This window comes from Argopecten irradians, chromosome 4 (genome assembly GCF_041381155.1).
Source record: "Argopecten irradians isolate NY chromosome 4, Ai_NY, whole genome shotgun sequence".
NCBI classification, from domain to species: domain Eukaryota; kingdom Metazoa; phylum Mollusca; class Bivalvia; order Pectinida; family Pectinidae; genus Argopecten; species Argopecten irradians.
The window spans coordinates 45,235,913-45,251,353 of NC_091137.1; the positions used below are offsets into that span (position 1 = coordinate 45,235,913).

At 34.3% G+C, this 15,441-nt stretch overlaps 1 protein-coding gene across 1 annotated transcript in view; it reads left to right on the plus strand.

The window, feature by feature from the left end:
• LOC138321821 (neuronal acetylcholine receptor subunit alpha-10-like) overlaps positions 1-11,870 on the plus strand; it is a 54,208-nt gene extending 42,338 nt beyond the window's left edge. The window contains exons 6-8 of the mRNA XM_069265804.1: positions 1,098-1,642; positions 4,595-4,788; positions 6,683-11,870. Coding sequence (XP_069121905.1) covers positions 1,098-1,642; positions 4,595-4,788; positions 6,683-7,318 — 1,375 coding nt within the window. The 3' untranslated portion in view covers positions 7,319-11,870. The remainder of the gene's footprint in view (positions 1-1,097; positions 1,643-4,594; positions 4,789-6,682) is intronic.
• The last annotated feature ends 3,571 nt before the right edge of the window (positions 11,871-15,441 follow it).

Sequence of the window (15,441 nt, forward strand, 5' to 3'; positions counted from 1 at the left end):
AGTCTATATAAATTCAAGTGTATAAAACAATGTTGTGCATTTTTTATCATAGCTATCACACACAACATGTATATATCCATAAACAACAATAAAGGGTTATATTGTGTCTGCTTGTGTTTATCACTAATTCTGGTAGACAGGAGAATAACGTGAGAGTACAGAATATTGACGTCTTTATCACGTGCTTTACCAAACACACGTACTTTTTAAGGCATACCGCGTGCAAAGAAATGCTTAATTGGACTTCATTGCCACTGCATCAGAGGGGAGCGTCACTGGAATTGTAATTAGAACATGTTCAATCAGCAAAGCCGAATAACGAAGTTACTTTTATAATGATTAGAAGAAAGAAAACACTGTGATGTCTTTGGATGAAAAAAAATAATATTTCGACTAATTTAAAGCATTATCCCTATAACATTACCTAGTTGATACATATTTGGTGTTAACATTGTTTGTTAATTAAATCAGATTTTTTTTTATACATGACATTAAATAATATATTTATTTCTCGTAATTTAGCAAGTTACTGTATACAATCATTTATGAAAATTAAAATTGTATTATGGTCTCCTCCACGGCCCCAGGTCCTTAATCTCTTTCTTCAGAAATCGCATCCACCTTTCCTTTGTCTCCCCTGTCCTTCTCTCTATTCCCTCTCACATCCGCCTTTTTTCTTTTCATTAAAAAGGGCAATGATATCTGTATAAAAAAAATGTAAATGTGTAGATGAATATGTATGACACAGTCAACGTATTTGTCTTAAAGCATTGCTTTCAAAAATAAAAGGATATAAAAAAAACAGTATTTTAAATACTGATCTTGGTAATCGGGCTGATGGTGACATATACATGTGAATTATTCTAACTGCTATATCGCCAGATAATCTCATTTAAAACGTCATTGATATTTACATAGCCAAATGAACTTACATGAGAACTTCAATAAGAAAGTGCTAATACACAAAGACAGTGATAGTATTAAAATGATGTAGATTTTTTAAGGTTTATTTTTATCAAAGTCTTAGAAAGTTATTTTTGCCATTGTGTTTGCTGCATTGTATTGTCAACATCTGAAATACTGATATATATTTTCAGTGCGGATGACGGATCAACTGGATTTATGCAGGGGACGTATGTTCTGGTCAACTATAATGGAACTGTCAAATGGCCGGTGCCGGTCAAGTTGAAGAGCTCCTGTAAGGTAGACATCACGTATTTTCCGTTTGATGATCAGGAATGCATTCTCAGATTTGGATCGTGGATTTACAGTGGTCTGTGGATGGACTATTTCTCGGAGCACAACGACACACCAATTAACCTCGGCTCCTATGTGGACAATAGTGAATGGGACTTATTAACTGTTAAGCTCAAGAAAAATATTCGTACGCATTCGTGTTGTCCAGATCCACATCCGGACATGACCTATGTTCTCCATATTCGTCGTAAGACATTCTACTACATATTTAATATTATTGTTCCATGTGTTATGCTGTCGACACTGACTTTGTTGACATTTTGGCTGCCACCTACTTCCGGTGAGAAGATAACTCTGGGACTTTCTGTGTTTTTAGCGTTTTCCATGTTCATGCTTCTAATTGCAGAAGAAGTTCCCGCCACATCAGAAGCTGTTCCATTAATAGGTGAGTAACTCATTTCCGGCATTTTATACACGTTTCATGAGTTGTCGGCATGTATGGTATCGTCCAAAACAAATTATAGTAATTTTCAAAAGAAGTGCTGAAATTAAAACGCACAATCAACTTCTTACATAGATATTTATTTTGTCAATATAAATATATATCTACGCAACTGCTTATACAAATTACATCCTTAGTATTTTACCAGAAAACACGTAATTGCCTGACCGTATATTGTTACTTTAGTATTTCTTTATAGGACCTGCTCGTATCCCTCTCTCCTATCTAACAGGTTTTTCTTGCTAATACCATCCTAATCTCTGTCTATGTTTTACGCTGTTAATGGACAGTTTGTCCCCACTGAGAAGGCGTCTAGATCCATCTTCTAAATGAGACATACTGCAGTCTATAGTTGTCATTCGTGTGTTGTCTTAGTATTTCCAAGGGAGATAGGACTAGTTTGCAAACAAGTTGATTAATAGGTTCCCTGCCTAGGGGTGTGACAACGAAATTGCATCCCGGAGGAGAGGAGTATCATGTTTCATGCATGTGTGTGGGTTGAATATTCATCAGTTTAAATATTGTTTTCACTACCCCACGGTAAGGAATATTTTCCCCCATATGCGTAAGAAAAGTATGAGGTCTGAACAGGCATTTTCATCGAGAAATGATAATGAGTCTGTCGACTATTGGATGTCTGAATTAATGCTGTTATCACTATCGTACACCGCGATTACGCCACATATACTCGTGACATTACGTACATGTTTTGCATGTACTCTCTGTTCAAAAGGTTAGCAACCGCAATATGTCATGCCCTAGGGGTTTCCAAAGATATCCCAAATTCACTGATTTGTTACCATTTTTAGCCGTGATAGATTTCTCTATCAACTCCTATGGTATAACAGATTGTACTGACCTTTTCAAACGGAAGTACATGTAAGAGCAAAACAATTACGTGACGTCATGGATTCCTACAGTGTTACCTTGACGTATTTGTCGATACCGTCATCAGTTTTGATGTTCGGTCGACGGACCAACAATCATATCGCAATGAAAATGCCTCTTATGGGAATGATACACTTACACCCACTCTCCAAAACTATACCTTCTAAAAACAAATCATGTGTGATATACAGAAAATAAGATTCTTATAAAAGACACATAATTAGTTAACATTAAACAATGAGACTCTTTTCTACTTTATTATTTATCTCACTTTTTCTTTATCTATCACTTGTTGTTTGTTTTTTATATGGTATATTATCATTTTTTCACCTAAATGGCTTTACATAATATTTGACTTTGACATTAGATTCAGTACACAACTTTTCTTTTCATTCATATGTCAATACCTGGTAACGATAAAACGCATTTTGTATGAGATTCTATTTAATATTTTCATAACTTAATCAAACATGCTTGGAAATATGTTACATTCAATGTACAGCCAAATATGTTTGTATATAAAGACCACCCGAGGGACAGAGAGAATTAAAAGAATACCATAAACTGGTTGGACTGTGTTGAAATTAGTCATTGGGGAAGCTAGAGAACTGGTCTTGTTAATTTAGCAGATGGTCTTTATATAGAGGTGACCGCTGAGGCAGGTTGTACTGTATATATATATATATATTTATGAGTGATATTTGTTCAGTGTTCCTTAGGCTTATATAAGACGGTACCTATTTCGAAATCTCTGTATAAATACCTCTTAATATTATTGATCATTTTTAGGGATGGAGGGGAGGGGGGGGGGGGCAGGTTGTCTTAACTTTGCATTTTGCAAATGAAGCAGCATGGAAGTTTTGGAAGAATCTGCCCACGCCGTACAACATGGTTCTATACGATTTTCTACATGTTGTACAACATATAATAGTCATAGGTTTTGCTAATACAGTAATAAGTCGAAAAATAATTTCCTCAGGGAAATTGTAAAAAATGAGATATATCTGCAAGACCACTTATTAGACAAAATGCAATTACTGTCTCACTGTCAATGGATCGCAAAAGTTTTGAGAATTGAGAAAAATATAAAAAAAAAACAATCACGTAACATTATTTTGTCATTCTTAGAATATATGGGGAATTGAACATCCATGTGTGTGTGATCATCTCTTGTGGTATTCAGCAAACCCTTTATCTTCTGGGGAATCCTTTATCCATTTAATAACGAATAGTTAAGAGATCAAGCTTAAAGCCGGTCACATACCCATGCTTTGACGCTGAGGTCTTTAGAACTAGACTCAAATACGCCTATTTTCCGTCTGCCAGAGAGATTACTGGGCCTAAAGTAGACATCACGTTCAACTGTAGAATGGGCTGGGGGCAAATTAAGTGTGTATCTAATGACCTGTGCCCATCAGGAGACATTTCCAATCATGAAATCAAATGACTTGCACCGAAGCTTTTCTGCCAAATTATGCCGTTCGTGGAAATTTTCAAAAATGTCTGGTGCGATTAACGTTTCGTTGATATAGTTTTTTGTGGTTGAAAAACGAATATTCGATTGTGGACGCACAAAGCGCATTTTATATTATATTTGGAAATACCTGATGAAATAAGCAATTTGCAAATTTTCTTCTTTAGACCGTTTGATTATCTTTTAGGTGCAAATAGAATATACCAATTACTTAAATCGAAATTGAATTTTCTACCTTAATGTAAATGCGAAGTTTTGACTTGAAGATTTGGAATTTTTAACAATGCGAGGCTTTATAAGAAATGCAACCGCGTACGTTACTACCAATACATACATTCAAGGCCAAATTTATTTTAAATTGCATTAAATTCGACTGTTACGTTCGAGCCATACATTCTATTTCATTTGTCTTGGTTGCAATTTTGCTGGCTGCAGTAAAACTCAAAATACTGTTATGAGTTAAATTTTGCTATCTTTCATTCCTGAAATTAAACCTAACAACTGTGTATCGCCATTTTGTTTTATTTCTGTAGGTATATATCTATGTGTTGTGATGACGATGACGTCACTGTCGGTTATAATGGCTGTCATGGTGATAAATCTGTACAACAGAGGCATGAAGACAAGGCGAGCTCCTAACTGGCTGCGACACATTGCACTCAAGTGGTTGTCAAAGCCACTGAAAATGAAACACGACATTCAGAAAGTAGCTAAAGCTATATCGCTGGTAAGCTTTGATTGTGTACAGTTGGAATTCATGAGCATGCCATCTTAACAAAATGTTTTAATTGACTTTCCTACCAACCACGCATGTTCATATCAAAAGGTTCCTACTCAAGTACAAAATAGAGATGTTTTTACTAAATCTTCTGGTGCCTTAAATTAGTTTGATAATAGGTAATAAGATAAAGCAAAAAAAAAAAAATGGGTCAAAATGGGTCTGTTGAGGGTTACCCGGGCGACCCTCTACGAAATAAAATTAAACGTTTGGGATTTCGATCTCAGACTCCGGTTCCGGCCATTATTTTAGAATAAAGACACTAAAAAAAGAAATGTTCCCGACCTACTGAACCTCTTTTTTTCAATGTAACCCTAAACAGAAATATTTTTTTTAAAATAAAAAGTAATTTTCTGACCGAAATCAATGCAATTTCTTAAAAGAGAAGAAGAAAAGTCCACTTTAATGATATTTTCAATGCATTATTAGTGTCAACACCCTAGTGACTTTCAAAAATTACAAATTTCGTTATTTTTTCTTTCATGTAATTACATATGTCGTATTTTCATTGATTTCTTTAGGTTGCGTACCTACGTTACATCGTATATGATTTGTGGATTTCTGTGGGCTGTGTGTATATCTGCTTAATAACATAATGACTTTGATTGAACATTATGAGAAAGTTATATTCTCTTTTCAAATAAGGAAGGGACTTTATTGACTAAGGTGTATGGTTAAGAGGGGAAAGGTCTTTGTGGACGTATGGTGTATAGTTGAGTGATGAAGGGTCTTTGTGGACATATGGTGTGTAGTTGAGTGATGAAGGGTCTTTGTGGACATATGGTGTGTAGTTGAGTGGGGGAGGGTCTTTGTGGACGTATGGTTTCTGGTTGAGTGGGGGGAGTGTCTTTGTGGACGTATGGTGTATAGTTGAGTGGTAGAGGGTCTTTGTGGACATATAGTGTGTCGTTGAGTGGAGTTGGGAGAGGGTCTCTGTGGACATATGGTGTATAGTTGAGTGGGGAGAGGGTCTTTGTGGACATATGGTGCGTAGTTGAGTGGGGAAGGGTCTTTGTGGACATATGGTATGTGGTTAAGTTGGTGCGGGCCTTTGTGGACGCATGGTGTATGGTTGAGTGGGAGAGTGTCTTTGTGGATGTATGTGTGTGTAGTTGGGTGGGGGAGGGTCTTTGTGGACGTATGGTGTGTGGTTGAGTGGGGGAGGATCTTTGTGGACATATGATATGTGGTTGAGTGAGGGAGTGTCTTTGTGGATGTACGGTGTGTGGTTGAGTGAGGGAGTGTCTTTGTGGACGTATGGTGTGTGGTTGAGTGAGGGAGTGTCTTTGTGGACGTATGGTGTGTGGTTGTGTGTGTGGGAGAATCTTTGTGGGTGTATTGTATGTGGTTGAGTGAGGGAGGGTCTTTGTGCACGTATGGTGTGCGGTTGAGTAGTGGAGTGTCTTTGTGGACGCATGGTGTGTGTGGGCGTATTTTGTGCGGTCGTTGTGAAAATCAAATGGTTAAGTAAAATATTTAATTTCGCCTATTTGCATTGCATATATTTTTATATCAAATATATGGTATACTGAATTATGAAAGGAAATTAATCAGGGGATGCATTTATTGCTAACGCATATAGTTTTATTGTGAAACTGTCAAAAAACAAACCGAGAAAATGATTGAAATATTTTCTATATATGGTCTTTGATTATATTTTAAGTAGCAAGCTATTATACCTGAGAGAATAAAGTCATTTATGTTTCAAATACAAGTAGCGTTCAAAAACACTATGTTGTAAGATATTTAAAAAGGATAAAATGATATTTGTCCATTGATTGCTATATAATACATATATATATATTTGTGTCAAATAATCTTGAATGTATTGTTTCATTTTCAGGAAGATGAATTGGAAGGCGCGTACAGATGTAAAAAGCACGGTAAACTAGACATGAAAAACATTCCTAGTAAATCAAGTAGGGACACAGAAGAAACGACCATTTTACAAAAAGAAAACACAATCCGAAACAGACGATACGATAAAAATGACGTCATGACGACGTCATTCGTAGAGGACAATGATGAAGAGGAAGTGATTTGGTTAAGACGAGAAGATTTTAAAGAGGAAACTGCGGAGTGTTCAAAAAATGCGTGGGCAGATTTACAGGAAGTCCAACACAGTAGTAAAGATAATAATAACAGTTCTAAAAAAGGCGGGAGAAAAAAGACAAGCGTGAAGGCGCCGGCCGCCGCCGTGACACCCGACCTTCCAGATGAGACTAAGTCGACACAAATAGAGGGACCGTTTGGTACATTCCTTGCCGAATGTCGCAATCAAAATGAATTATTTGCACGAAAAATGATTGTTGCGGAATGGCAACGGATAGCAGCCGTAACTGACCGGATACTGTTCTGGTTTTACTTTCTCAGTACTCTGACGTCATACATAGTTATACTCATCGTGGTGCCAAATTCAAATTACGCCAGATGGAACGAAGAGATTCTTCCTATGCATACGGTTTCCAAGGCGAGCTGATTTAGCTTTACTTGATTTTACTCTTATATGCCTCGCTTATTTCGTGGATTTATAAACTTAATATATTTGGTTTGTATATACTATAAGTCAGATAATATATTGCATATATGAATGATATTTCTTATGATATGCATGTTAAAACGAGAACATTCCTGTGAGAATATTTATTGGCTTCCCGGATGTAAGAATCGTATACTAAAGAAAAATTCAAAACTTAAAAAATGTATATTAATATTTATATTGCTATAGGAATTCCAACGAATAATAAGTAATATAACTCATTAATAATATGGTTTGTCATTTTATGGTGATTTCTTTATGTAGTTATTCATATTACGTTTTCATTCAGATCTCGTTTAATACCTGAAACTTAGTGATATTATAATATCACATTTTGTATATAACAATTGAAGGTTTTGATCAAAAGATTGAATATGATAAATGTGCACGAATATTTACATTACATATAAATTGATATCTTAACTGTTTATCTTTAAAAAAATACTTGAATGCTTGAATTAGGATAGAATTAGTCTATTATAATGGTCATTTTTTCTGAAAACTTGTTTTGAAATCAATTATTAAAAAAAAAGAAATTGATTCACTAATTATGACAAAAGATACAACATGTTTATTTCATAAAACAAGAATATTGAACTTTGGGGAAAATTTTGGTAATATGAGACTACCACTTAAAGGCAATATATCTGGCGTGAAATGCGCTCAGATGAAATTATAAGAAAAATATAGTACTGTGTACAGTATTTTTTTTATTTAACAAGTGAACCAAATAATTACTTCCAACAGTGTGGAATTAAGAATAGTCTTATTATTTCTGCTTAGAAACATTCAAAATGCGACGTCATTTTGCTAATACAACGGCAAACCAATGTGTAATAAGCAATGCATTTCCGCCATTCCTAGTGAAAACTGTAACATCGGGCATGGGACCAGTCAGTCGTGGTCACTATTCAAATTGCCAGAAACGAAGCACTTACAGTCGGATATAAAGAAGCTTAAGTGCCATTTCAGATGAAAATATTCCGGAAACCAGATGTTTATATAAATGATAAAATTATACAGCTCAATGTAAAGTAGGGATGGTTTTCCGTTCATTTGTATTCCATCAGACCCCAGCACGCGAGATAAGAATTTATTACGTCAACGATTCCGATACCATAGCAATAATGTCACGTACGGTTTTGTTTTTGTGTTTTAATCAGACTTCTATCTGACAGTGCGTAGGTATGTTCGTGGATCTATTGCGTATATGTATATGCAGATTTACGTTATTGTGACAGTACCTACATGCACAAGTCTACCTATTTAAGGTCAGTGATGCAACGCTATTTCCTTAAATATTTAATTTGCGTTCGAGCTTTCTCGGTACATTTCGCAAAAAAATGTATCTCCCAAAAAATGTACATTTAACAATATCATGAGCTTAAGAAAGTGAGGTAATATGTATTAATTATGTAATAATTACATTATGTTTGAAGATTTACTAGATGGTATGACATAAGACTGAATGTTTGATATTACTTGATTAACTGAATGTATGCAGTGGGATAATTTAAACGATTGGTACAATTTTTGTTATTTTGTATAGGTATAGCTGTTAAGACTGTTTTAGAACATGGAGACGATTTTTTGATGATGTTAGTTGGTAAATTGGCTTTCACAATCAGTTAGTCAGTGGAACATTGCTATGGTGGCTATATATAAAATGGAAAATGGAAAAATTGAATTGGACAGGTAAATTCACATAGCATTGTCAATTTTCAGATGATTTGATGATGTTAGTTGCTAAATGGGCTATCATAAATGAAATAAGAAGCACATGAGAATGACATATTACAATGGCCAAAAAGTATAACATTAATGAAAAGTCATTTGACAGCTGTTAAAAATGTTATTTTCAGATATTAAGACTAGCTACCCTACTCTTTACTTGCAATCCTTATTTTTATCCCCCTTTCGCGAGAGAAAAGAAATCTTTTTAGGGTCAAAAGCACTTGAAATTTAAGATTTCAACTTTGATTTCTACACTTGCTATTGCTTAGTATCAAGATACAGTTAAATCAGATTAATGAGAAATATAATACTTTTGGCAAGCCTAACGTTTAAAAATTATTAGTCATAAAGTAATTTTCCCTCCCAAAAAACATATTAATAAAAAGACATAAAAAAAATTCCTACCGACCTTCCCTATCTTTCCTGTCATGTGATCTGAAACCTACATAAAGTTACTTTGACGTTGGAAATATTAATTTTGATAACTGGGTGGGAAATTAAGAGAGCTTACTGTTTATACAATCCGGAAATAGCTATTGTTTACTCTATAAGTAAATAAAAACATCAATGTGTTAAATAGATGTTTATAGCTGCTTCGTAAGGTACTGGTACTGTATAGAGGGTTAATTGCACTAGAATGGTATGCTATTGTATGCATTTTCACGAAGGAATGTAATATAAACAGTATTTCGGAAACTTGATCTGTGTAACTAAGCAAACTAATAATTGTACTATTACATCGATATCGTGAAGTTTAAATGTTGAAATTCAATTTTCTGGATACTGTAAACGTTGATATATTCGCGAGCGTTTGATTTCGCAATTACCACAGATAACTATTTCGCTATGTTATTGATTTCGCATTAAATACGCTTCATAACTTTTGCAACTATTTCCATGCACATATAACACATACTACGCGCTTCGGGAATTTTCCCGCTGAAAGGTCGTTCGTGAAATTACAAGTGTAGCGTAAATTTCCACCTCGCGTAAATTTTCAATTTTACAGTATATTTTTTATATAGCTATGCGATGATTCAATAAAGGAGTAGCTTCCTAAAACATTTCCTTTTACCACATTCAAACCAGTCTTTTTTATCACTTAATGTTCATTTAACCATGTTACAGTGTCGTGACAATAAGATGTAAATATATATAAATTAACGTCAATAAGACATTTGCTATGCAACAATGTAGTTTTTTTATGAAGACTGTAAGATAACAGTCTTCGTAACCGCTCAAATTTGCAAGATCAGCGTTTTGTTTTTCTTTGTCGATGCCGACCAACCATGCCACTCGGTGACCTATGGTGGACGATGTTTACTGTTTCAAAGCATTCATTTCATAAATGAGTGATATTTTGAAGGTTGTAACACGTTGTTTTTTTAATAGAACATCCTGTTGATTTGTTCATAATTCAGTATCATTAATTTATCATAAAAGCAAAAGCTTTACCCATGGAACACTTGTCTAAGACAAGTTGCATTGTACACTCATTGTATATATTTATTCAGTACTAAACATAGACAACACATATCGGTTTGTTTGATTTTGTTTCACGTCTGGTCATTATCACTGAATACAAAGCTATCTTCTGAATGTCAAGGAAAAGTCAAATGTGATAGATGCTTAGTTTACATTACACATGTATCTTGTGTGGTATTCAATTCAGTCAATAAAAAACATATCTGGAGAAATGTATACAATGCTTGAAGAAGTTATAAACCACACAGTTTCATGCTCAATTTAGACTCTCTGTCAAGAAATGCTGATTTTATCTAGGTATGGCAGTTGAAGGAGGAGGATATTTTGAGCAACAGATATCATTGATCTGCAAAAACATATTGATCTAATTAAAAGGACCGCTTTAGGTAGGTGGGTGTATTGATATTATAATTATTTTAACCGTTTTTATAATTAACGTATGTGAAGATGTTTCCATGTTACTCACTGAGGATATGTTTTGGATCTTTGTATTACCGCATTCTCAGGTGAAAATTGGAATCATGATGGCGAGGGATTTTTTGATAAAATATGTAAAGCAGGCGATGTGGAATGAAAGCATGTGGGTGTTTACTGTAAGATCTTATGTTAGCTATTTTCGAGTTTTAGTTTTCATAGGAGGGTTAAGGACTTATAAAGTGTAAGGTGTAGAGAGGTATTTCATGTAAAGATAAAATTTCTAACGGATTCATCTTATCATTGGCTCGTTTTTATTTTATTTTATTTATTTATTTATTTATTTTCTTTTTTTTTTCTTTGATTTTCTTTTTTTTTTTCACTTTTTCGGGAGAAGGTTGTCTTTGGGTTTTTTTGTGCTTATTGTTTTGATTTATTTTATTTTATCTATTTATTTATTTATTAATTGAATTGTGTTGTTTTTTGATGTAGTTATTTTATTAAATTTGTATTATAGTATTCCTCGTGATTTACAATGGTAACAGTGAACGGGGTCTCATTTTGAGATCCCGCACCTTCCAGTATTATAATCATATGGTCAGGAATTGAAATGTGTCCACACAATCAGCAATATGTATAACATGTTCATCAAAATGTATGTATATTACACTTCGCGTTAGGTAAGAATAAATCATGTTAAATGAAATGAATAAAAAAAAATTAAAACAATATTAGTATGGTTTGTTTCTGTGTCCGCATTTATTTTCATTTTTATAGGTTTCGCGAGGCAAGGCGTCCAAGATATTTAAATGGACACACTTATCATTATGATTTTTAAGTTCAATATTTAATCCATGATTATACGACAACAACTAATTTGTGGATCTTTGTCCTTAATATAACGAGTTTCAATTATTTATGGATTATTGATATGATAATTATATGAAGTTTAACAAATGGTACATCGATATTACTAGTCTATGTCTACGCATCTGTCGTTCAAGTTCAACCAATGAATGAATGATAACAATATTTCACCTTCGATAGTTCATACTTGATCATTATGCATAATACATAACTGTTACGATTTTTACACAGACTTACACAAATACACATGCTGAATATTTCAAGATGACCATAGCTAGAACTGTGTGTTTCTAGAAGGAAGGTATATCGACTTCCATTCATATGCCGTTGATTGAATTGCCATGATTGCCAAACGATTTAAATTATAAATCATGTGGTATAGCATACAGGCTTACAACTCTGTTGGTTATAAATCATGTTACATAGAATGCAGGCTTACAACTCTGTTGGTTATAAATCATGTGGTATAGCATGCAGGCTTACAACTCTGTTGGTTATAAATCACGTGATATAGCATGCAGGCTTACAACTCTGTTGGTTATAAATCATGTGGTAAAGCATGCAGGCTTACAACTCTGATGGTTATAAATCATGTGGTATAGCATTCAGGCTTACAACTCTGTTGGTTATAAATCATGTGGTATAGCATGCAGGCTTACAACTCTGTTGGTTATAAATCACGTGATATAGCATGCAGGCTTACAACTCTGTTTGTTATAAATCATGTGGTAAAGCATGCAGGCTTACAACTCTGATGGTTATAAATCATGTGGTATAGCATTCAGGCTTACAACTCTGTTGGTTATAAATCATGTGGTATAGCATGCAGCTTACAACTCTGTTGGTTATAAATCATGTGGTATAGCATGCAGGCTTACAACTCTGTTGGTTATAAATCACGTGGTATAGAATGCAGGCTTACAACTCTGTTGGTTATAAATCATGTGGTATAGAATGCATACATACAACTCTGTTGGTTATATAAATCATGTGGTAAGCATGCAGGCTTAGAACTCTGTTGGTTATAAATCATGTGGTATAGCATGCAGGCTTACAACTCTGTTGGTGGTATATAGATCGTGTGGTATAGCATGCAGGCTTACAACTCTGTTGGTTATAAATCATGTGGTATAGCATGCAGGCTTACAACTCTGTTGGTTATAAATCATGTGGTATAGCATGCAGGCTTACAACTCTGTTGGTTATAAATCACGTGGTATAGCATGCAGGCTTACAACTCTGTTGGTGATAAATCATGTGACATAGCATGCAGGCTTACAACTCTGTCAAGGTTATAAATCACGTGGTACAAACATGTAGGCTTACAACTCTGTTGGTGAAAACTCATGTGGTATATTGCAGGCTTACAACTCTGTTGGTTTTAAATCATGTGATTAGCATGCAGGCTTACAGTGTCTTCGTGTTGTGAGTCGTTTGTTTATAATAGTGGAATTCTTGCCCTTTTTATAGCGCTATTCACAAACGCTTGCCACCAGAGGCACAAAATACTGACAACGGAAAAACCGATCGTCCCACTGCCATTATGCTGAGCGCTAAGCTGGAGAAGAAACCATCAATTGTATAAACCATTACAGATATTTCAAAAATGTCTCCCCCTATAATTCTAGCTATTTTATTTTATAATCTATAAATTAAAAAAAAATCTTGCGTCCACATAAACTCAAAGACTGGCCACTCTAGTATATTAAAATCATCACTGAAATTTGGTTTAATAATTTTCGTCTCATTGAAATGTATGATAAATTACACATCAGAGGTGGGTAATCTAGTATAAGAATTCTCCTGCGAAAATCGTATAAATAATTAAGGGTCTGGTGGCCACACTAATGATCTCGGACAGGAACACAGTTTAACGAAACGCGAAGGACGCTAAGAATAAATAACGTTAGCACTATCTGTCCCTGTGTCACTATTTATGGCGATGGCATAAAATGGTATCGTCTGATAGACGTCATCACAATGTAATGTATTCTCTATGCGATCTTTGATCCCTCTGTTTAAGTAGCCAATTTCAGCCGACATCACACAATACAAGTGTGTACCATACACGCACAGATGTAATTATCTCAGCATCTGTACTGTCAAAATTCTACATCAATAATAATCAGAAGTTTCTAAATGGGATATAAATTGTCCTGAAATCGATAAGCCATACTTTCAACCAACTTATCTTCGCGTTGACTTTATTTCGCGGTTTTCTGTCAAATGACTTATTCCGGACGATTTAATATCGCGACATGGACTTTTATTAATTTACCCTACTTATGCTTGAAACAATTTCGCAGAATTATTTCATTTTTACTATTTCTTTCTCCCGCGAAATATGCTGAAATTAATCACTTGCGAAAAGAAGTTGGTTTATAGTAATCATTTAGATTTCTATATTATTTTTCAACATTTAATGAACAATTCAAAGAAAGGTAACTCGTCAAATAGAGCAGACGGAAGTACAAATTCACCTCATTCGCACATTCATCAACATTTCAGATATATTTTCGAAATGAGTACAGATTAGCATTCATCCTCGTATAAAGCTCAAAATTTGAATTAAATGTAAACGGGAAGTGGAGATATGAAAGTTTAAGGTAATTTTAGGATTCTTTTCTGGATAAACAGGATATTGTTGGTAAATAACATACTTCCTATCTAACAGTTTAAGTTAAATACATATACCGCATATTCCAACATCGTCAAGGCCAGCCACGTGGTAACCTTAAGACATTGACCTTCATTCAGAGATTGTTGGTAAGTCATTTCCGTCAAAAGACTCTATCGATCATTTCTGAGAGCACGATTTTAACAAGTGATATCGATGAGTAGAGATTAAACTTATTCATAGATATCTTAAGATTTAAAATCACACCATCATGTAAGCTGTTTTATTTTCAAAAATAAAAGCCTCTGATGAATGTACTGTTTGTTGATATTGCGCAGTAATGTATTGTCTGTTCTGTCTTTGATCCTCCGGTTTAAGTAGGGTGCCTCTCTCAGCATAGAGACCAAGTGAGCACTGTACATGCTAAAATGTAATTTAACAGGTTAATGCTGTCAAACTCTGCATTATATTACAATCAGATTCTAAATGAGATAGACAATTATATGGAAAGTAATCTAGTCTCTTATGAGTATTTATCATTACTTTTTTTTGTTTTTTGTTTTGTTTTTACATAATTTTAGAAATAACCATTTTGATCACGTATTATTTCAATATCCAACTCCAAATATGGTTATAATTCCAAAGACTGTTGGAACTGAACAATACAAAACAGCCGACATGCAATATTTTGCCATACTCAAATATAGAACACCAATAGGATTGGCCCTTTTTAAATAGATCATTGCGACCTACACAACGTTTTATCGTATAATAATTATAAGCATTGGCCAATTTGGTAAGATTTGGTTTCATATAATCTTGTCAAATGCATTGAACCAAAAATGTTCGTGTTCAATGTTTATGCTATATATTACAATTTACTCCTTGTCGATTCCAATCAATGAGGATATCGAAATGCCTTTTTCTCTATACGTGAAAGTGTACA